The 20279-nt window shown below is 42.9% G+C and overlaps 1 protein-coding gene and 1 long non-coding RNA gene across 9 annotated transcripts in view; one reads left to right on the forward strand and one right to left on the reverse strand.

Annotated features, from left to right (window-relative positions):
• The window catches only part of NR2C1 (nuclear receptor subfamily 2 group C member 1), a 116779-nt gene that overhangs the window by 38962 nt on the left and 57538 nt on the right, over positions 1 to 20279 (forward strand). For all 6 annotated transcript variants that reach the window (XM_075011771.1, XM_075011746.1, XM_075011728.1 and 3 more), the window contains 3 exons: positions 3781 to 3888; positions 15505 to 15735; positions 18369 to 18450. In XM_075011771.1, coding sequence (XP_074867872.1) covers positions 3781 to 3888; positions 15505 to 15735; positions 18369 to 18450 — 421 coding nt within the window. The remainder of the gene's footprint in view (positions 1 to 3780; positions 3889 to 15504; positions 15736 to 18368; positions 18451 to 20279) is intronic.
• The window catches only part of LOC142022201 (uncharacterized), an 85533-nt gene continuing 71101 nt past the window's right edge, over positions 5848 to 20279 (reverse strand). For 2 of the 3 annotated variants that reach the window (XR_012647886.1, XR_012647883.1), the window contains 2 exons: positions 13594 to 13748; positions 7449 to 7698 (listed from right to left, as the gene is read on the reverse strand). This is a non-coding gene — a long non-coding RNA (uncharacterized LOC142022201). Of the gene's footprint in view, positions 6410 to 7448; positions 7699 to 13593; positions 13749 to 20279 lie in introns of those variants that run through there. The other variant, XR_012647885.1, reaches the window with a different exon arrangement.

Raw genomic sequence — 20279 nt, forward strand, 5'->3', positions numbered from 1 at the left:
CCAACAGAAATTTTCAATGAAAAGCATTCACACCCACCTTGTCTCTTTAAGATAAGTAGCTCAGGTTTAAGGAACTTGGAAATTCTAGAGATACAAGCTTTCTCTATTCCATTGTAAACTACAAAGTCAGATATGTGCTGAGCATCTTTACCTCACACATGAGGTACAGCATTGTAATTACTAACCTGCTTGATGTGCAGACATTCTCACCTAGGTAAAAAACAAGTAACTGGCTTGATATGAATTTGGCAACTAATGATCGTATCTGTTTCTTGGTAAGTATAGTGTTTCATTTATTGAGAACTTTAAAATTTTGAAAAGTACTTGAAATACCTACGACATTGCATTTCTACATTACATAGCTCAATGGTGACATGTGACAAGGTTGTTTGCAGAGATGGCTCTTGACTGCCAATGGGGAAGCCAAGGGGGCAGAGTGAGGGCAGACAGCTTTAACAATGTTACTGAACATGCCAGTGCAAACTAAGCAGCAAATTTGTGGGAGACATGTGACTCTGCATGCTCTTCCATTCTTTGCCTCTGGTGGCTTCATACCCTTCATGCATAATTTCCTGATTTTTAAAATAGGTGTTTGTGCTCCATTGTTTATTTATGTATTCTGAGATGGCCAAAAAATACTTGCATTTACACTCAATGGGTGAGCCACCATCTTTTTGTTATTTCTAATAAGAAGCTTTTTATTTGTGCCTCTCTTCATCACAGTTATAGCTGTGTTTTAGTCACGTGTGTTTTTTGTAAAAGTCAAGGACAAGTCATGGACAATAAACAAAAACTAATGACCTGTGACTTTCCATGATTTGTTATAGTCTCCTAACTAAAACTTGGGCCAGGGAGCCAGGGGATGAGTTGTGTGCACTCAGCAGGGGAAAGCTGGGAGGGGGAAGAGAGGGGCTCAGCCAGGGGGAAAGTCACGAGTGTCCTGTGGGGGGATAGGCCAGGGGGAAGTCCTGGGTGGTCTGCAAGAGGTGGGTGAACCAGGGGTTGAGTCGCTGGTGCTCCTCAGGTTGGGACGGGCTAAGTGGCGAGTTACAGGTGCTCAGTAGGGGAGTAGGCCAAGTGACAGTTCGTGGGGAGTGGGCCAGGCTGTGAGCAGAGGGTGCTCTTATGGAGGAGTGATGGTATGCAGCCCAAAAATCTTGTTTTTATTGCTGGGGAGTGTTGGCAGGGCTGGCAGCCTCCTTGTCTACCTCCATGCAGCTTCTGGGAAATAGCCAGCTTGTCCCTGCAGCTCTAGATAGGGGAGAGGGCCCCAGGAGCTCCTCCACATCCTCAAGCTCCAACTTCACCGCTCCCATTGACCAGGACTGCAGCCAGTGTCATCTGTGGGAGCTGCAGAAGTCACAAATCCACACGTTCCATGATCTCTGTGATAGACGCACGGCATTAATTGTGGTATTCCATCTTTTTGAAGAAATAGATAAGTAGATGTCTTTTTGCAACAGGTAATAGTCATACTTAATTTGTGGTAGTTATTTTATTGCTGGAAGAAAAAATTGTAAATTGTGACTAAAATTCTTAAATTTTAGGATTGTAAATAATTATTTCTGGGTCTGATTGGCTTGCTTGTAGCTAGATTTCTAGAATGGCAATTTCCTCCAATCCTCTTCCTTTATTGAGAGTTATGTATATGCAACTATATGATGAGCAACAGGATTTATATTTTAATAGCCTACATGGATCATAATATAATTGTGCCAAATATCTGTTTAAACCATCAAAAGTATTAGAAATAGTCAAGGCCTTGTGTTTTGTAGATTATACCTGACCTAGTGTATGTGGAACTTTTACCAGTCCAGTTCGTATTGTGTTGTTTGTTTTTTCTTTAAATGCAGATTATTTTGCCTCCAAATTTTAAATTTTATATTCAGAATTTTGTACCAAAAATGATTAACTGATTTGTAGAATTTGTCTGGGGAAGTCTGTAGATAATAACAGCTGGGTAGAGAATGCTCAGATTTTTTTTCTTTCTGTGAGGCAGTTGAGGAATATGGTACTAGAGGGGATGCATCTCCTATTTCTCTGTTAGTTTTGAGCAGAGGCAGGTGACTTAAAATTTTGAGGGGAGAAGCTGGATTTCCCCTCTCAACTTCTTGGATTGTTGGAAGTAACAATAGTTTGTTTTTGTTTTTGCAAAGTAGCCAGGTGTGTTTCGAACAGCAAATTTGGAGACTTATATGATACAGTCTGCATGTGTTAAGTAGGATATCCAAATTAAGATGGTAAAACGTAAAATACTATTAGGCCCTTCCCTGTTCTCTTCTTCTTGTGGTGTCTCTTAATATCCTTTTCTTTTTTTCCTGTTGGATTAACAGAAATGGACTAATATTACAGGTTGAACCTTTTTAGTCTGGTACCTTCAGGACCTGAACAAGAGAATTTGCCAGACCACAGGATATCAATATTGTCTAGCAGCATTACCACCACTTCCACTGCTTACTGGGTTCTTAGAAGATGTTTAGGGGTTAATTACAGCTAAATAACAGCACAGGACGCTGAGAGCCAGGACTCGTGGCTGGAAACAAACTTTATGGGACCACGGGAAACTTGGCCACACCCATGATAACTGGTTATATGGCTAACTAAGATTGTGTATGTTGCCAGATGAGAGTGCCTGACCAGAGAGCTTCAACCTGTAGTTAGCTCCACTGAGCACATAAGTTAAATATGCTTCCATGCAAAGGTATGTCCCTACTATAAAATCATGGGACTCGAAGGGACTTTGAGAGGACATCTAAACTAGTCCCCTGTACTTGTGGCAGGAGGAAGTATTATCTCTAGACCATATCTGCCTCAGAATGAATAGAAACAAGTAAGTATGTAGGGGCAAAATTGAAATGCCAAGGTACAAAATGAGATTACACTAACTAGAGAAACAAAAACAACAAGAAGTCCTGTGGCACCTTATCGGCTAACAGATATTTTGGAGCATAAGCTTTCGTGGCCAAAGACCCACTTCGTCAGATGCATGACAGAGGGCGGGGGGTGAGGGTTCTGAATGTGATGAAGCAGGTCTTTGGCCACAAAAGCTTATGCTCCAAAATATCTGTTAGTCTATAAGGTGCCACAGGACTTCTTGTTGTTTTTGAAGATACAGACTAACATGACTACCTCTCTGATATACAGAAACAAAATATCAGAGGGTTAGTCTGTATCCCTAAACACAATGAGAAGTCCTGTGGCACCTTATAGATTAAGAGGTCTATAAAGTGCCACAGGACTTCTTATTGTTTTTAGAGGAAATAATGGGTAACAAGAAGACATTCTACAAATACATTAGAAGCAAGAGGAAGACCAAGGACAGACAGGGTAGGCCAGTTATTCAATGAAGGGAAAAAAACAATAACAGAAAATGTGAAAATGGTAGAAGTGATATATGACTATGATTCATTTATATCTATCCATTGTTGCAAATGTTAACTGGAGCAAACAAGAAAATAAGCAGTCTAATTATAGTCTCTTTCATGTGGGTTGATCAACAATTCATTTTCCCGCTCATATTTTACTATAAACATATTTCTGACTTTTGGATCAGAAATTATCATGAAATGGCTTTGAAACTGTGGAACAAGTAGAACTTTCAAACATACAGACAATAGCTAGTAAAATTAAGTTGCATGCTGCTATATTCCCAATACAGTACGAGTGGTCTTCACTTGGAATAATATTTTGCTGTCACATCTGAAGCTGGTCTAACCTTAATGTGGTACAGCAGTATTTTCACATAGCTGTCATTCCAATTATTTATTTGTTTGTTTCTAGATTGCTCATTCCCAAGGAAGTATTACTCAAACACTAATGGATGGTACAGCACAAAGAATACAAATTGTCCCAGCGGACTCAGGTCTCTCTTTACCACAACGCATACAAGTATGTTTAATCTAAAATATTTTAAAAGAATCTCTGAACTACCTTACTCTGCCTGCTTTTGTGTACCCTTTTTGTGAACGCTTAATGATCTTTTTTTAAAATGTGACAATTTTACCCAGAGGAGCAGAAACTCCTGTGTCTAGTGGAGATGGAGTAGAGTAGGGGTGCGGTTTCACATAGTTTCTTGATTTCTATGATGAATTGCTGCATATGAAGCACTTCCATGAGTGCCTTGTGTCTCACTCATAGGATATGTCTACACTAGGAAATGAGGCTGAATTTGTGAAGGTCGATTTTCTAGCACCCTATTTTTTTAAAGTCAAAGGTGCATGTCCACAATGGCACATAAAGTAAAAGTAGTGTGTGCCCATTAGCATTCCCAGCTTTTACTTTGCCAGCAATGCACTATGCATACCTAGTCCACAGCTGGTGCCTTGTTGCATTATGGGTTTCTGTCCCAGTGTGTGATGGGACAAAAATTTGCTGCGGGTCATTCTGGGTGTGTGTTGTCAGCATCCCATAGGCAACTTGTCTCTTCCCCCTTCCCTTTGGAAAGCAGTGGCAGAAAGTGCTTTTGTGCCCTTTTTTCATACTCACACAGATTCCATTACAAGGCTAGCATGGAATCTGTGTAGCTTAAAACAGTTGTGAGCCCCTCACACATTGTGCTGCAGTATGTGCAGAGCCTAAGCAGCTGTAAGAGCAATGAAGTTTCTGAGGAGGACGCAGACTTATACGCATGTGAGACGCTGGAGAGGAAGAATGGGGGGATGCTGGCTGCACTTGATACTTTGTACACTGTGGAACGCTGGTTCTGGTGCCCTGAAACCAGCTCAGTCTGATAGAACTGATATGGTTCTGCAGGTATGGGATGGATCAGCATAAGCTCCTAAATTTCCCCATACATAAGGCCACTTTCATGGAACTTTGTGCATTGCTTTCTCCCACCCGGTAGTACTGCAATACCAAAATGAGATCTGCTGTGATAGATCAGAAGTGTGTGGCATTAGCTCTGGGGAAGCTTGCAACGCCAGACAGCCACCAGTCAGTAGACAGTCAATTCAGAGTGGGCAAATCTACAGTGGAGGCTGTGTGATCCAGGTAGCCAAGGCAATCAATACCTTTCTACTACAAAAGAAAGTGACTCTGGGAAATGTGCAGGAAATAGCAGATAGTTTTGCCTTGATGGAGTTCCCTAACTGTGGCAGGGTGATAGATGGAACGCATATCCCTATCTTGGCACTGGACCACTTTGCCACAGAGTACATAAAGAGCAAGAGGTACTTCTTCAGGGTGTTGCAGGCGCTGGTGGATCACAAGGGCTGTTTCATCAACATCAACACGGGATGATGAGGAAAGGTTCATGATGCATGCATTTTTAGGAACTCTGGTCTGTTCAGAAGGCTGCAGAAGGGAAATTTCTTCACAGACCAGAAAATAACCATTGGAGATACAGAGATGTCAAAAGTGATCTGGGGTGATCCAGCTTACCCCTTGTTCCTTTGGCTCATGAAGCCTTACACAGGCAGTATGGACCACAGTAAAGAGCAGTTCAACTACACACTGAGCAACTGCAGGATGGTAGTAGAATGTGCCTTTGACTGTTTAAAAGCCACATTCAGGAGTCTCCTGACTTGGTTAGACCTCCGTGAAGGCCATATTCCCCTTGTGGTGTCAGACTACTGTATGCTTCATAATTATGTGAGAGCAAGGGCAGACATTTCATCCCAGGCGGGAGGGCTGAGGCAGATCACCTAGCCAATAATTATGAGCAGCCAGACACCATGACAGTAAAGTGTGCACGGTGAAGGACACTGCTAATCAGGGAGGTACTGGAAGAGCAGCTTTATGAATGACCAAACCGCAACTTGACGGTCATATCTGTTGCTCTTAAGGAAGTGCCCCCTGAATTATGTGTGCTTGCCTATGAAGCCTGTAAACCATCCCACCCCCATGCAACACAGGCAACAAAGACACTGGTTTTGTGAGCTTAATCATTTTCATTCAGGGGGCACTAAAGGAGTTAATGGCATGGGCTTCAGGGGATAAGCCAGGGCATCTTGCTATCACAGATAGGGGAATAACAGCCAACTTCTCTTAGGAGGGTCCTTGGAGGTGAAATGCAAGGCTGCCCTTGACTTTCCAGCACACATTCTAGGTTGTCAGTGGGGAGGAGGTTAGGGGACATGGTGAAGAGGGTATGTGGTTCATGATGAGCTGCAGTGGGGCTCTGTGCTCCTGTATCAGGCTCTGCAGGACATCTGTTTGCTGCGTCATCAGCTGCACCATCTCAACCTGGGTCTTCAATTCATGCTGTCAGAGGTTCTCCTTTTATCCCAATCTCTTTTCCAGAGTGGTTCTCTGCACATTTAACTGTGCCCTGTCCTTGTGGGCAGCTTCCATATGCTGTATGAACATGTCTTCTCATGTTCATTGTCTCCTACAGATGTGTGCCACTCTAAAAGCTGGGGTAGGGGAGGGGGTTGAGTGGTGGTCAAAGAGCCTGCTGTTGTTGAGCTCACTGCAGTAAAACATAAGTGAAGGTCAAACATTGATATCACCTTACTGTAGATAAAGTCAACAACACACAAAGCAATCTCATGGAAATAACCTCTCTGAAACACAATAGAGATGTATTCCATGCAAGGGCATATTTTGGCTTTTAAGCATCCTCTGTGCAGCAGGCACTACACAGAGATCTTAAGGAGCCTGCTAGACTGGCTTCGCTTCCAGCCACGGTAAGGCACAGCAAAAGGAGTTTTGGCTGCAAGTGGTGTGGAGGGGTAGGGGCTAGGGGCTGGGTTAGTAATGGTTGCCATGTGCTTCTCCTTCCCCTTTGCTGGGCCATTAAGCCTTTCTCTCCCCCCAGGGGCATGAGGAAAGAGGGGAGGGGCAAGCCTGGCAGCGTAGTCGTGCATTCAGAGCTTTGTGTCTTTCACAGTCATGGCATGCTTCTACTCCCTACTTTGCTGGGACAGTGAGTGTTGCCTTTCTGCTAGCAGCCTGGGAAAGGGAGGGGAGGTCTGGACATGGCAGAGCAGCTTGCGTTTTCCTCCCTGCGGCTCTCTTGGGCACCACATCTCTTTCCCCCTCCCCTGCCTCTGCTGAGACAGTGAGAATTTTCCTTCCCCTAGCACTCTGGAAAAGGGAGGGGGCAGTCCAGGTATGGCAGAGCAGCTTTCACTTTCATATTGTAGCTTAATGCTCCTTCCTCTGATGTTTCTAGGTTGCAAAAAGAGATTTTAGTCTGCTGAGAAAAAGATAAATTGATAGGGAATGAATGCTGACTCAATGTGGGCACAAGGCCAGTCGTTACGCTGTGCTGCTCTAAGGTGCCATATTCCAGATTACTTACTGGTGGCATGGTGTGGAAAGGTGTCCTATTGAGGAGGTCAGACTAAGGCAGGCCTCCCAAAAACCTCAAGAAGATTTAAAAGCTTTATGGAGATGTGCAAGGAGGACTGGCGCTCCTGTCCCCAGACACATTAACTAGTTATACTGGGAGGTCACATTCTGTGTAGGCTCAGCACCCACCACAGATCATACCTAATTACCTTAACCCACTTGTAGTGTTATTAAAACTGAGAGCTCAGCAGAAGTTCTCCTCTTCTCCCCTGTCCCTGTCGTCAGGGTCCGTCTGTGAAATGGCCTGAGAGGTGGGGTTGAGATCTTTATAAAAAGTTCCTGGGTTTCAGTGAGATCAACTGCTACATTGTCCTGCTGACCATTGTCCTGCTGCTCCTCTTCCTCATCCATGTTCTTGATGTTGCCAGATGCTTCCTGAGGAATCTTTTTGGAGTTACCTATGGACTGTGTGGAGTGGTTGGGTCACTCCTTAGAATCCCATGCAGCCAGTCATATAAACAACGTATTTATGGTGATGACCCAGAATGTTAGTTTGCTTCCTTTGTTTTATGGTATGCCTGCCTGAGCTCCTTTATTTTCATGCGGCTTCCACTGGAATGCCTCAACCATTAGGGAGAGGCTTACTGGTTAATCATCAACATCCCTTCTAACTACCCATCTTTCAGATGTCTCTGTGCTATTGTTCATGCTAGTTCTTATTTATTAAATCCCTTAATTAGTCTGTAACCCTCTGCTCCTTTCACTCCCTTCTCAAACCTTGCCTTTGTTTTTATGTCATCTGATGTCTCTGGCTTTGTTTTTAGCATTAGAAATTGAACCTGTGAACATATTGCCTGATCTAAAGGACTAGTTCTGTTTCTCAAAGCCTGTAGCAGATTCATAAACTTCGGTTGGTATTTGAACCCAGAGGGTCAGGTGAGCTTTGACAGCTAGCCTGAGGCACCACCTGTGTACCAATAAGCAAAATGCTGTTTTTAGCATACTAGGTCAAGCAGAGGAAGGACAAATTTGTCTACCAAGCCAGGAGTCACGCTCCCACATCTGTAAAGTAGTCGTCCCTTTGTGGTTCGTCCACTAGAGAGGAACAGAGAGCCATGCTTTGTGGGAATGAGTTATTCCTACAATAAGTCAGCCAGTTGAAGTTTGGTTGTGTGCCATGTTGGAGGGGCAGGAGGAAAAGCAGGGTTGTGTTTAGAGAGTTAAGTGTTTTTCTGGAATCTTCAAATTATATAATAGTTATCCAGTCTTGTGGTGGGCGGGGGGGGAAGTTACTTTTCTATCCCCCTCACTTCTTCCTTTCTTTTGGTTGTCACTCTCACTTTTGCATCTTATCTCTTATAAGACTGTAAACTCTTGGGAACCAAGATTGTCTTTACTATATGTTTGTAAAGTACCTAGCATATTGGAGTCTCTAGACATTACAGCCGTATAAACAAGACTAATGATAATAACAGGAGTTGGCTGCAATAGGTTTTTTCAATTGGCAAATGAAGTTACGTTGAAAGAATATTCTGCAGAAATTGTCAAGTGCTGGTAAAATTTCAGGCAAAAGTCCAATTTTTTACATTATTGGTTTCATTTTTATTTTTGTATTTTTATATCTATATCTTTGTGTACCTAGTGGTATAAAATGAAATTTAGCTTTTTATATTACATTGTTTGGGTACTCTAGAAACTTGATTGTCCCAAACTAAAGTGTCTCAGAATTTTCGCTATGTGGGGAACTTCCTAATTTTTTTTTGAATTGTCAGAATTCTTGGGGGTGTGGCAGTTCTGGTTTCCATCCAGTTCTGTAAATAATATGTCAAAATAAAATGTTTGAAATAATCCTTTACATTTGAACATCTAATTTCATAAAACAGGCACACTGAATGACTTATGTATGTCACTGCTGTTTGAGCCTCTCTAGTCTGGCATGCTCAGAACCTGACTGGTGCCAAATGAGAGAATTTGCTGAACCACAGGAGGTCAATATTGTCTAGCAGCATTACCAACACTTCTACTGCTTGCTGGGCTTGTAGAAGACATTTAGGAGTAAATTACAGTAGGGTCTCAACATTCACAAACTTAAGGTTCACAAATTCAATTATTCATGAGTGGCCGCTTCCCCAGGGTTCCGGGGCAGAGAGTGCCGGCAGCTGCCACTTCACCTGGGGCTCTGGGCAGGAATGGTGGCAGCCTCTGCTTCCCGGTGCACTTAGGTGGGGAGCACCAACGGCTGCTGCTTCCCAGGACTCCAGGAGGGAGTGCCAGTAGCTGCTGCTTCCCCTGCATCCCAGGCAGGGAGCGCCAGCATCTGCTGCTTCCCCGGGGCCCCAGGCAGGGAGTGCCAGCAGCCGCCACTTCCCTAGGGTCCCGGGCAGGGGAGCAGCTGCCATAGTCGCAAAATTCAGCATTCACAAGGGTCCTCAATTATAGAACTCTCGCGAATGTTGAGACCCTACTGTACAGCTAAATAGCAGCACAGAACACAGAGAGCCAGGAATGACATCTGAAAACAAGCCTCAGAGAACTGTGGGAAACTTGGTCACACCATGATATGTGGACATCTGACTGACTAAAATCATGCCGAACCAGAGATTGAACTTCTCTAGTCCAGCACTCTGTAATTTATTCATAGGGCAGTCCAAATGGAGTCTGAGGTTAAAAAGCACCTGGGCAGTGTAAAAACTAGCCAGGAGAAATTTAGCCTCAGATGTTAGAAATGTGTAAATGAACATGAGATGAGAAAACATATATTTAAGCATAAAAAATTAATAATTTCCGTATTTAATCAAATGAATATAAGATCAATGTTCAATTTCAAATAATAAGAAATATGTTATTCAATTACATTAGAGGACTACTGTGTTAAGTTTCCATTCTGGTTATTAAATATTCAAGTCCAAATGCTTGTATATTGTTCTGCTGTGATCAGCCCTAGCACCCAAGCATGCCTCATTGACTTCACTGGAGTTCTATGCAGTTGCAAGGCTCCCATATGGAATCAGTTCTGGGAATGGCACTTTTCATTATAATGCATTTTTCATTAGTCAAGTGTTTAAGAAGGGTTTGTGGAGATGTGGTTTTGTATAGACTCAGTGTTAAAATGTGGCAAAAATTCATTTAAGTACTGATCACACAGTGAAAATCTGTCTGGGCAGATCCCAGCACCTATGGGGAGCCCTGTTGAAGAATTGTGGCCATATTTACAGTAACAAGGGAGTGACAGAATGTAATTTGTGAGGTAGTAACCAAAATAGAGGGGGGGAAAAAGCAAACGTGTCCTAAAATACACTATTATTCATTTATCAAAACAAAAAGCAGTCAAGTAGCACTTTAAAGACTAGCAAAATAGTTTATTAGGTGAGCTTTCGTGGGACAGACCCACTTCTTCAGACCATAGCCAGACCAGAACAGACTCAATATTTAAGGCACAGAGAACCAAAAACAGTAAGCAAGGAGAACAAATCAGAAAAAGATAATCAAGGTAAGATTGGCCCAAAAAAGCCAAGAACAGAACACCACTGGTCATCACCTACAGCCCCCAACTCAGACCACTGCAACGAATTATTAAAGACCTACAACCTATTCTTAATCAGGATGCTACACTCCAGAAGGCCCTGGGTGACACGCCTGTTCTCTCCTACAGACAACCTCCTAACCTCATGAGGATCCTTACTAACAGCCACAGTCTATACCCCAGGAACACCAGTCCTGGAACCTTTCCCTGCAACAAAGCCCGCTGCCAGCTTTGTCCACAGATCTTCTCTGGAAATACCATCACTGGACCTAACCAGGTTACTCACAGAATCACGGGCACTTTCTCATGCTCCTCTACTAACATCATATATGCCATCATGTGCCAACAATGCCCAGATGCTTTGTATATTGGACAGACTTCTAACTCCCTTAGACAAAGGGTCAATGGGCACAAAACAGACATCAAAACACTCCAGATCCACAAACCAGTTAGTCAACATTTTAATGGACTGGGGCATTCTGTCAATGACCTCAAGGTATGTGTGTTACTGAAGAGAAATTAGTAGGCATCCTTCAGTCTGCATAGACTATGGATTGCGCCCTTTAAAGTTTCAATTGAGGACTTCATTTACAGCGTCTGTTGTGACTATAAAGACCCACACGAGAGTGACAGTCCTTGCTGCATCTCTTGCAGATGTAGTGGGTGTCTGGCAAGTCCTTATTGTGCTTTCTGTGCGCTCGCTTCTCCTCTGCTAGCTGTCTGATCTTCAACTCGCCCTTCTGAAGGCCCTTGTGTAACCCCTGCCTCCATCTGCCGCGGTCATCTGCTAGATCTTCCCAGTTGTCTAGCTCGATGTCTACCTCTCTGAGGTCTCTCTTGCAGACATCTTTGTAACGCAACTGGGGGCGTCCGGGAGGTCTTTTGCCAGAGGCTAGCTCACCATCCAGGATGTCTTTTGTAATCCTTCCATCATTCATCCTGTGGACGTGGCCAAGCCAGCGGAGCCGACGCTGCCTGAGGAGGGTGTGCATGGTTGGGATTCCAGCTTGCTCGAGGACGGCAGTGTTGGTCACTCTGTCCTTCCATGATATTCCAAGGATGCGCCTGAGGCAGCGCAAGTGGAAGACGTTCAGCCTCTTTTCCTGGTGGGCATACAGGGTCCAAGTCTCGCTGCCATAAAGGAGGGTGCTGAGGATGCAGGCTCTGTAGACTTGCATTTTGGTGTGAGTGTACAGCTTGTTGTTATTCCACACTCTCTTGCTGAGTCTGGACAGAGTTGTGGCCACTTTTCCGATCCTCCTATTTAGCTCAGTGTCCAACAACAGCGTGTCAGTGATGGTGGACCCTAGGTAAATGAACTCATGGACAACCTCTAACGTATAGTTGTCAATGCTGATTGATGAGCTGGTGGGTGAATGTCTGTCTGTCTGTGTAGCTATGTTACTTTGCAGAGCCTGAGCTTGTGCTGTGCAGAGAAGAGCAGTTTGCAAGGTGTGAACTGGGGGAGTTCCCTGCCAGGTGAGCCTTCAAGGGCTGAATAGACTGGAGGCAAGGCTTTGAGCCAGGCCTGACCAGCCAGCAGCTCTCCCTATAAGAAGGGAGCTCCCAGCGAACAAGGGGTGAGTAGCGAACAGGGAAGGGAGTTTGCCTCTGGCAGTTCGCCGAGGGAGGAGCCCCATGTTTGTTTGTCCTTTTCAGGTATGGTGTTCCATGTGTGCCCTGCAAGGCAGCACTACCAGGAAAAGAAGGCTTTGAAGAAAAGAGCCTGAAGAGTGATGGGGGAAGGTGGACCTGGGGGCACTGAGAGCAGCTGGGGGGAGAGGGGCCAGTGCAGTGAGGAGGGCGGACATGGGAGCAGATGGGGGGTAGTGGGTTGGGGAGGGTCCTATGGTGATGGTAGCTGGAGGGGGGGCAAAAGGTAGGGAGGAGGGTCCCGGGGATATGAGGTCATGGCTCCACAGGGAGCTATGGTGATGTGGTGACAGGGAGGTATGAAGTAGTAGGATCCTTAACCACATTCTCCAGACCGCACTGCCTTGTGGGTTATCCTGGGAAGGAGAGAGGCTAAGGGAGTAAACCCTGACAGAAAATCCAGAGTGGAGTCCGAAGGTGGTTCGGTGTCAACTTCTGGCACTGTCCCGGCAACTCCTGCAGCTGAGCTGGTACCAGACGTGGAGGTTATCCTCTGCTTTGGACTATATCAGTAAAGCCGAGAGGGGGACACTGGTGTCTGGGCAGCCCAGAGTCTCCATAACAAATGCCCAGGCTCGCGCCCGGAGAGGTACTCCGGCATCGCTGAACAGCGTTGCATCAACACGGGAGGCAACAGTTACCGGTTATAAGCTCTTGCTCGACTGGCGTAGAGAACGAGCGCCAGGGGTTGCCTTCGACGGTGAAGAGAAATTATCGCACCGTTTTAGAAAGAGAAGTGGACGAGCTGACTTTTATATTCAAATTCGGCACATTAACACATGGTTTAAATCGTGATGGGAACTTTCTGAGTCACTACAGGGGCTTGTCTGCATACTTGGCTCAGTCTAATTCTTGATCTTCCCTCCCACCCCTCCACACTCTGATTTGCTCACCTTGATTATCTTTTTCTGATTTGTCATTCTCGATTACTGTTTTTGGTTCTCTGTGCCTTAAATATTGAGTCTGTTCTGGTCTGGCTATGGTCTGAAGAAGTGGGTCTGTCCCACGAAAGCTCACCTAATAAACTATTTTGCTAGTCTTTAAAGTGCTACTTGACTGCTTTTTGTTTTGATAGTGTATAGACTAGCACGGCTTACTCTCTATTACTATTATTCATTTATTTTGTCAGCTGTAATTCTTTATGATAATCTTTTATAGGATGCTCAGGCTAGATCTGTGCTTACCTGGAAGGTCGATGGCTGCCATACCATTTCTGGTATTCCAGTTGTGAACCAAAAATTGACTTTGCAGCTGTCGACTTCCATGCCTGTCTTCATGGCAGAAGGTGGATGGGAGCGCTTCTCATGTCCTTCCTTAGCTCTCAGGGATCCATCTTCTGCTGTTAGGGCAGATGCAGCATAATAAGTGTACTGAGTAAAGTGCCTACCACACTTTTGGACACCACATACATAATGCTGTAATATGTTTTGTTAACAATAATAACATCTTAACAATATGAAGGCAATTTTTGTACATTTTAAATTGGTTATTACTGTGCAATAATTAAGGAACATTATAGATAACGATAGCAAAATGAGAACTTCGCCATTACACACCACACTGCTATCTTCCAGGCACACATGCACTTTTGAAAAGTATGGAAATAAACTGTAAAGGCAAGATAGATAGATATTCACATGCACTCAGTCTCTTAAATATGAGATATGTATTTGAAAAATGTTGATCGGACCCCAGATTTGTAAATAAGTGTTTTGAACTTAGTGGGCTAGCGAATTAGCTTTTTCTTTAGCATTCAGGGGTATTTTACTGTATTTAATATTTTACAATCAATCTGTATTTATCTAGATGCATCTATGTTGACCCTTCATGTACCGGGCTGCAGATCAGGGAGCAATATATCAGCCTATGCCATAGCTGTCACCTGTGAGGAAAAATTAGTGGGTGTAAGCAGCAAGCTCCCACTTCTGTTTCCCTCACTCCATGCTTTTTGCATGCTGGCAGTCCCTCCCAGTGCTTCTAGAGCACTGCAAACAGCCAGTTCACAGTGGTCAAGCTTCCGGAAGGAGGAGGGAGGAGTGGGTACTAGGCGCTCTTGTGGGAGGAGACAAGGAAGAGGAGGGACAGAGCAGGAAGGCGTGGGGGTTTGGTGGACAGGGTGGAGCGAGGGCAGGACCTAAAGCAGAGGGTGGGGAGTCAAGCACTCCCTTGCAAAATGAGAAGTCAGCACCTATGACCCAGGCTGTTCTTTTCCACTCTTGGGCACTCTGTTCAATGTTACATGGCACCAGTGGGTGTCCTCCAGCTTCTGGAGAATGAAAAATGGGGACATACAAAAGTGTAAAATTACGTATATGAACAATAGTTATTACCAAGTTTGCAAGAGGATAATGAACTATGCAGTTTAGTGAAGGGCAAGTTAGCAAGGTTTTACTACCATGTTTATTTATAAATAGAAAAGAACTGTAGTAGAAATGCTGTTGATTTGTTCTTGGTTATCACATAAGAACAAAGAAAAATAAGTTGTTTTTGTTTGTTAAACAAAAGGACAAAAAGGTGGCAAAAGTTCGGTGGTTCTGCTTCATCTTGAGTTTTCTACTTGTGTGTGTAAAGTGTTAAACTAAGTTATAGCCAGTTGAAATAAGATTGTTCCTTGCCCCCCTTCTAAATTAATAAAGTCAGCACTAAAGTGTACAGCCAGGGATTAGGTGATGGAGATAACTCATTAAAAACCTAAGCCTGCGAGGTGCTGATTATCACTTTGTGATATTCTATGTTCTCAACTCCCACTCAATTAAATGGGAGTGTACGGAGCTCAGAACTTCACAAGGCTAGGGATTGAGTCTTAGCATTTATATTAATATTTTGAACAATTCATAATCCATAGCTGTTAGGACCCAAGGTTTTTGTTAAACCTGTAAAAATATGCAACATTTGCAAAATTTGAATGTGTATTCAGCTTCAGAGTTCAAACATCCCTACAGTTTGGGGGTTTTCACATTCAGGATTTTCACTTGAAATTCACTCACACCAAAGCTTTCTGTGACTAAGATGATGAAAGATGGGGTGCTAAAAAAAAAACAACCAAACACGTGAACTTGAAAGACCATAACAATTTGAAATAAATGTATTGTCAGATTGTCACAGATCAGCAGACGGGCCAGAAGATTCAGATTGTTACCGCACTTGATCAGAGTACAACAGGCAAGCAGTTCATCTTAACAAATCATGATGGCTCTACCCCAAGCAAGGTGATCCTTGCCAGACAAGAGTCCACTCCAGGAAAGGTTTTTCTAACAACTCCAGATGCTGCAGGTGTCAACCAACTGTTTCTTGCATCCCCTGATTTATCTACACAACACATCCAGGTAGAGAATCTGATTTATTTCCTAATATTAATTCATAAGGGTTAGGTGGAGATATTTTTCTTTCCAAATATTTTTGTGCTGGTTCTGCATTTTCAGTCTTTTTGTTATGTACATTTCTCTGATAATTAGACTTGGAGTTGTTGTTTAGAAACAAAGAAGATAATTTACTTGAATTTTATTATTTTTGACTTTATGTGCAGTGAGTCAAGATAGAAAAAATATTATAAATGTATAGTACTTTTCAAGCCAGAACCTTCTGTCACTGCCCCGGGTTAGCCTTTTTGTGTTTCTGTCCCATTGATTCTCCACCTGTTTTCAATCATTTGAAAAAGTACCATTTTCTCTCTTGCCTTTACTTTTTAATATTTCCCTCCTGTGGCTTTCATTTTCATTTGCCATTGTAACTATTGTTTAAGTTTGTAAACAATTGTTAACTTAGACACCACATAGACAAAGAAGATGGGAAGGGCAGGAGAGAGCATCAGTGAGATTAATTTGTGTTGTATAGTGTTACAGCTTTTGGTATTTTTAAGTACACTCCAACAAGAGATTGTAGTGGTTTGTCATTAAGATGGCTTTTTCTTTAAGAATGTTAAATTAAAAGAAACATCAATTATGTGTAATAAATTAGCAGTAATACTTCAGATGCTTTTGCTAAATAAACATTTACTTATGGGGTGTGTGTGAGAGGATTTTCAAATCACTTTTTAGAAATTCATATGACATTTTCATTATTTCTCTTCAGAGAACAGGATTTCACCTTTTTCAGCAGAGCTTAATTATATGTATCTTCAGCCCATGTTTTGATTATGTGAAGCAGGACTAAATGAATCAACATTTTTATCAGGAAATGAAAAGCTTCAAAGGTGCTTCTAATTTCTGCTGGGGATACCTATTCTTTCATTCCTGCTTTGCATTGTCATATTATTAAAATGATTTTTGCTAGTTATGCAATCATATTGTCTTTTTAATTGAAAACAGTGTGTTTTTATTATTTGTAACTTTTACAATATTTCAGTGTGCAAAATCTTTTTAATAAGAATAGAAAGCAGTGATTCCTACCCTGAGGTGTTATTGCTGTAAGTCTAATGTTAGATGTGACATAATGAAGGTAACAAACATTAGATGGTGCTAGAGTGAAGCAAAACAAATTAGTAATAACATCTCAGTTATTCAGTTTAGATCAGTGATTCCAAACCCGTGGGTCCTGACCCAAACATGAGTCGCCATTAGATTTGCTAAGATTCACCGGCTAGGTGCTCCGAGCTGCATGTGGCTCTTTACAGAGCCATTTGCAACTCCAGGTGCTGCCACCGCTCACTCCTCTAGCTCCCAGGCCCAGACCTGCCTTGCTGCGCTGAAATTAAACTCAGTTTAATTGGTTTAACCGCTGGCAGGAGGGATCCAGCTGTTAAACCAATTAAGTTGAGTGCCGTTTCAGTGCAGCAGGGCAGGGAACTCCACTTGCTGCAGATTGAGGAAGGGAGTAGGAGGGCTTTGGGGGGAGCCATGCATAGGAGGCAGTGGCCTGGCAAAAGAGCAGCAGAAGGCAGCAGTGGCAGTGCATGGAGCTCATGTAAGGTATTTGGGAGGGCAGTTTGGGGCTGAGATGGGTTTAAGTGCCACCTCCAAACAGGCATGCCCCTGCAAACATCGCCACCCACCATCCATCCCCTGTGCACAGCACCATCCACACTCCCAGATCATATACACACAGCACTACCACAGATACACTGCCCACAGCGCCACCTGCAAACACCCTGCCCCTGTGCATAGCATCACACACCTCCTGCCCCCATGCACTGCACCATACTCACCCTTACCCCTGCACACAGTGCCACTGCCACCAACACATCCTGTACACAGCATTAGCAGTGCTTACATACATATACTACTCCTACACACAGCACCACTGCACACACCTGTCCTGACACCTGCGACTAAACTTTTTGGAATATATATTAATTGTTTTATTTACTTTCAACAATGTAAATGTTACATCTATGTTGCAAGGGCAGATCCAGATGAAACATTCAAGGCGGGTAAAACAGAATCAAGGTTTATTTAAAAAAAGAAAAAACAGATTTTCCCACACACACAGAGTTTTGAATTGCCTTGGGCTGCGAAGTCTTACTGAACTTCAAACATGGATTGCTGCCTCAAAAAGGTTGGGAACTGCTGGTTTAGATATGTTTGTGTCTTTTGATAATGAATAATTAAAGAAAATGTACTGTGTTTGCAAAATACAAAAGTAATGAATTCTGAGGAAAGATTTGAATGCTTGGATGACCAGAAAGCTTGACAAATGTAGCTTTGAACATATAAGGGCTTTCTGTAAAAATCTTTTCTGGGGGAGATTTGTTTTACTATGTTTTTCAAAGATTTTCATAGTTATATTTAGGACCCATTCTGAATAGGGATCTGCTTTGGTGCAGCAGGTACTCATGCATAGTCAACCGTCAGGGCCATCAATGGTGATTGAGAGTGCTTGGTGCCTCACAAGACTGGGCCCTTCGTTTATAGAAAGGCATTTTAAGGATGAGTTTGGATTTTATTTTTCATATTTTTTTTATTTTTTCATATTTTTAGGGAAGAGAAAGAGAATAGTAAAATAATTTTGTGCTTCCTTGCAGTTTTTAACAGACAGCACTTCAACTGAACAGACCCTAAATAAAGTATTTGATCTTTGTGTCGTATGTGGAGACAAAGCTTCAGGTAAATTCTTCAGCTTCTTTTTAAAAGCAGTTGCAGGTTATTCTTCAGAAACAAAGTAATTTTTTACACTTTTTCGCTGATTAGTCTCTTTTTAGTAAAAGGTGGATACAAATATAAACAACATACTTACTATAGCTGGACTGTGTTGCTGGAATTTATAAATTTTAGCTTTAATAATTTTCATTTGTTTAAATGGTCCACTTAAGTCAATTTTCATATGTAGTTTGAACCTATTGAGGTCTGTGTTATAACTATAGTCACTGACCAATCAAATTATTAAATTGGCTGCAATTGCATTCTTAATTGACTGGTCAGTCTGATATTTTTGTAAATGAAATATTGTTTTTTGGACTTTTCCATGGTTACTTTTAAGTAATCTTTTTATTATTATTTTAAACTTGTTGTCTGTGGGAAAATGGTTCTGGTAGTTCATAATACAGAACAGACCCAATCAGGTAAAACCATAGAAAAGAATTATAAAGTGCTCTTATGAGTTGTTTGTGCTAAGCAGTTTGTCATCATTTTTCGAATTGCTCAAACACTGAGGGTATTTTATCATTCCCACTAAGGTAGGCTCTGTGCCTGTGTGATAAAAATGGAATGTTAAGGTAAAAGGGGAAAAGCCAACAAATGCCCTTTGCAGCAGTATTAGGGAACTAAGAGAGAGAAGGGTAATGAAAGTAGGAAACCAAATGCCAAGTGTACACCGGAGACCAAGGAGTCCATGCAGAGCTCTGCTGCCTATCCCACCTTTTGCCAGCTCTATCACTCCTACTTCATCTGTGCTTTCCTCTGTTTCCTTGAGATGTGTTAAGCCTAACAGCGGGCTTGTCTACACTACCTCCCTACTTCGAAGGGAGGATGGTAAGTAGGGTGTTGGGTGCATATGCAACACTTCATAAAGCAAATATCCCCCCCGCTCCCCTGTGCGACAACTTCGAAGTGCTGGCTCGCATCTTGCTGCGGCTCACCTTCCGGTACTTCAAAGTACCAGTGGGTGAGCCGCGGCCAGACATGAGCCAGCACTTCAAAATCTAAAACTTCAAAGTTGCCGCAGGTGGGAATTTGCTTAATGAAGTGCTGCGTATGCACCGCAGCACTTCATTAATAAACTCCCAACAACCTACTTACCATCCTCCCTTTGAAGTAGGGAGACAATGTAAACACAGCCAGCTTGTTTTCCAGTCTGTCACAGTTGCACTGCACTCACGCAAACCTCCAAAGGCTCACTAAAGGGAGACTCTTCCGCCATAGTAGAGGTGAAAGCCGTGTTTCTCAAGTATGCTTTGGCTGCAAACTTCTCTCTGTCTCTGTCCACCCTTGTGATAATAGGATTTGGTGGGAAGGGGACATGAAAAGGGTAGACTTTTAGATTAACTTCTGTGAGAATTGTCTAGAGCTGCACTAGAGAAGCTATCTCTTTATCTGGCAGTCAGTCTGATTTGTCAGAGCAGGTTAAGCTGAAGGAGAACTGATAAGGATGGGGTCATCATAGAGGCAGCTAGAGTTAAGGAATTGTTCAGGTCCTTAGCCTGGGAAACTGGGAGCTAGAGAGAGAAGGCAGAATGTTTAGGGATTCAGAACAGTTGTATCAAAGATTGGAAGTACTCTGCAATGAACCAAAACTGTCACCACCTCACCCCAAGTGAAAAATAAAACCACTTTATTTGTAGTGTGAAACTTCATGTGTGTTTGACATTTGAGATAGATAGAGGGGTCTGAAAAAATGTTAGAATCTCTGGCTCTCTCTTCTAGACATCTGAATGGAATTCTTTAAAGAGTAAAAAAGTACCTGTAAAATTAAGGGTTATCCTTCTTGAATTGTTCTA

This window comes from Carettochelys insculpta, chromosome 1 (assembly GCF_033958435.1).
Source record: "Carettochelys insculpta isolate YL-2023 chromosome 1, ASM3395843v1, whole genome shotgun sequence".
NCBI classification, from domain to species: Eukaryota; Metazoa; Chordata; order Testudines; family Carettochelyidae; genus Carettochelys; species Carettochelys insculpta.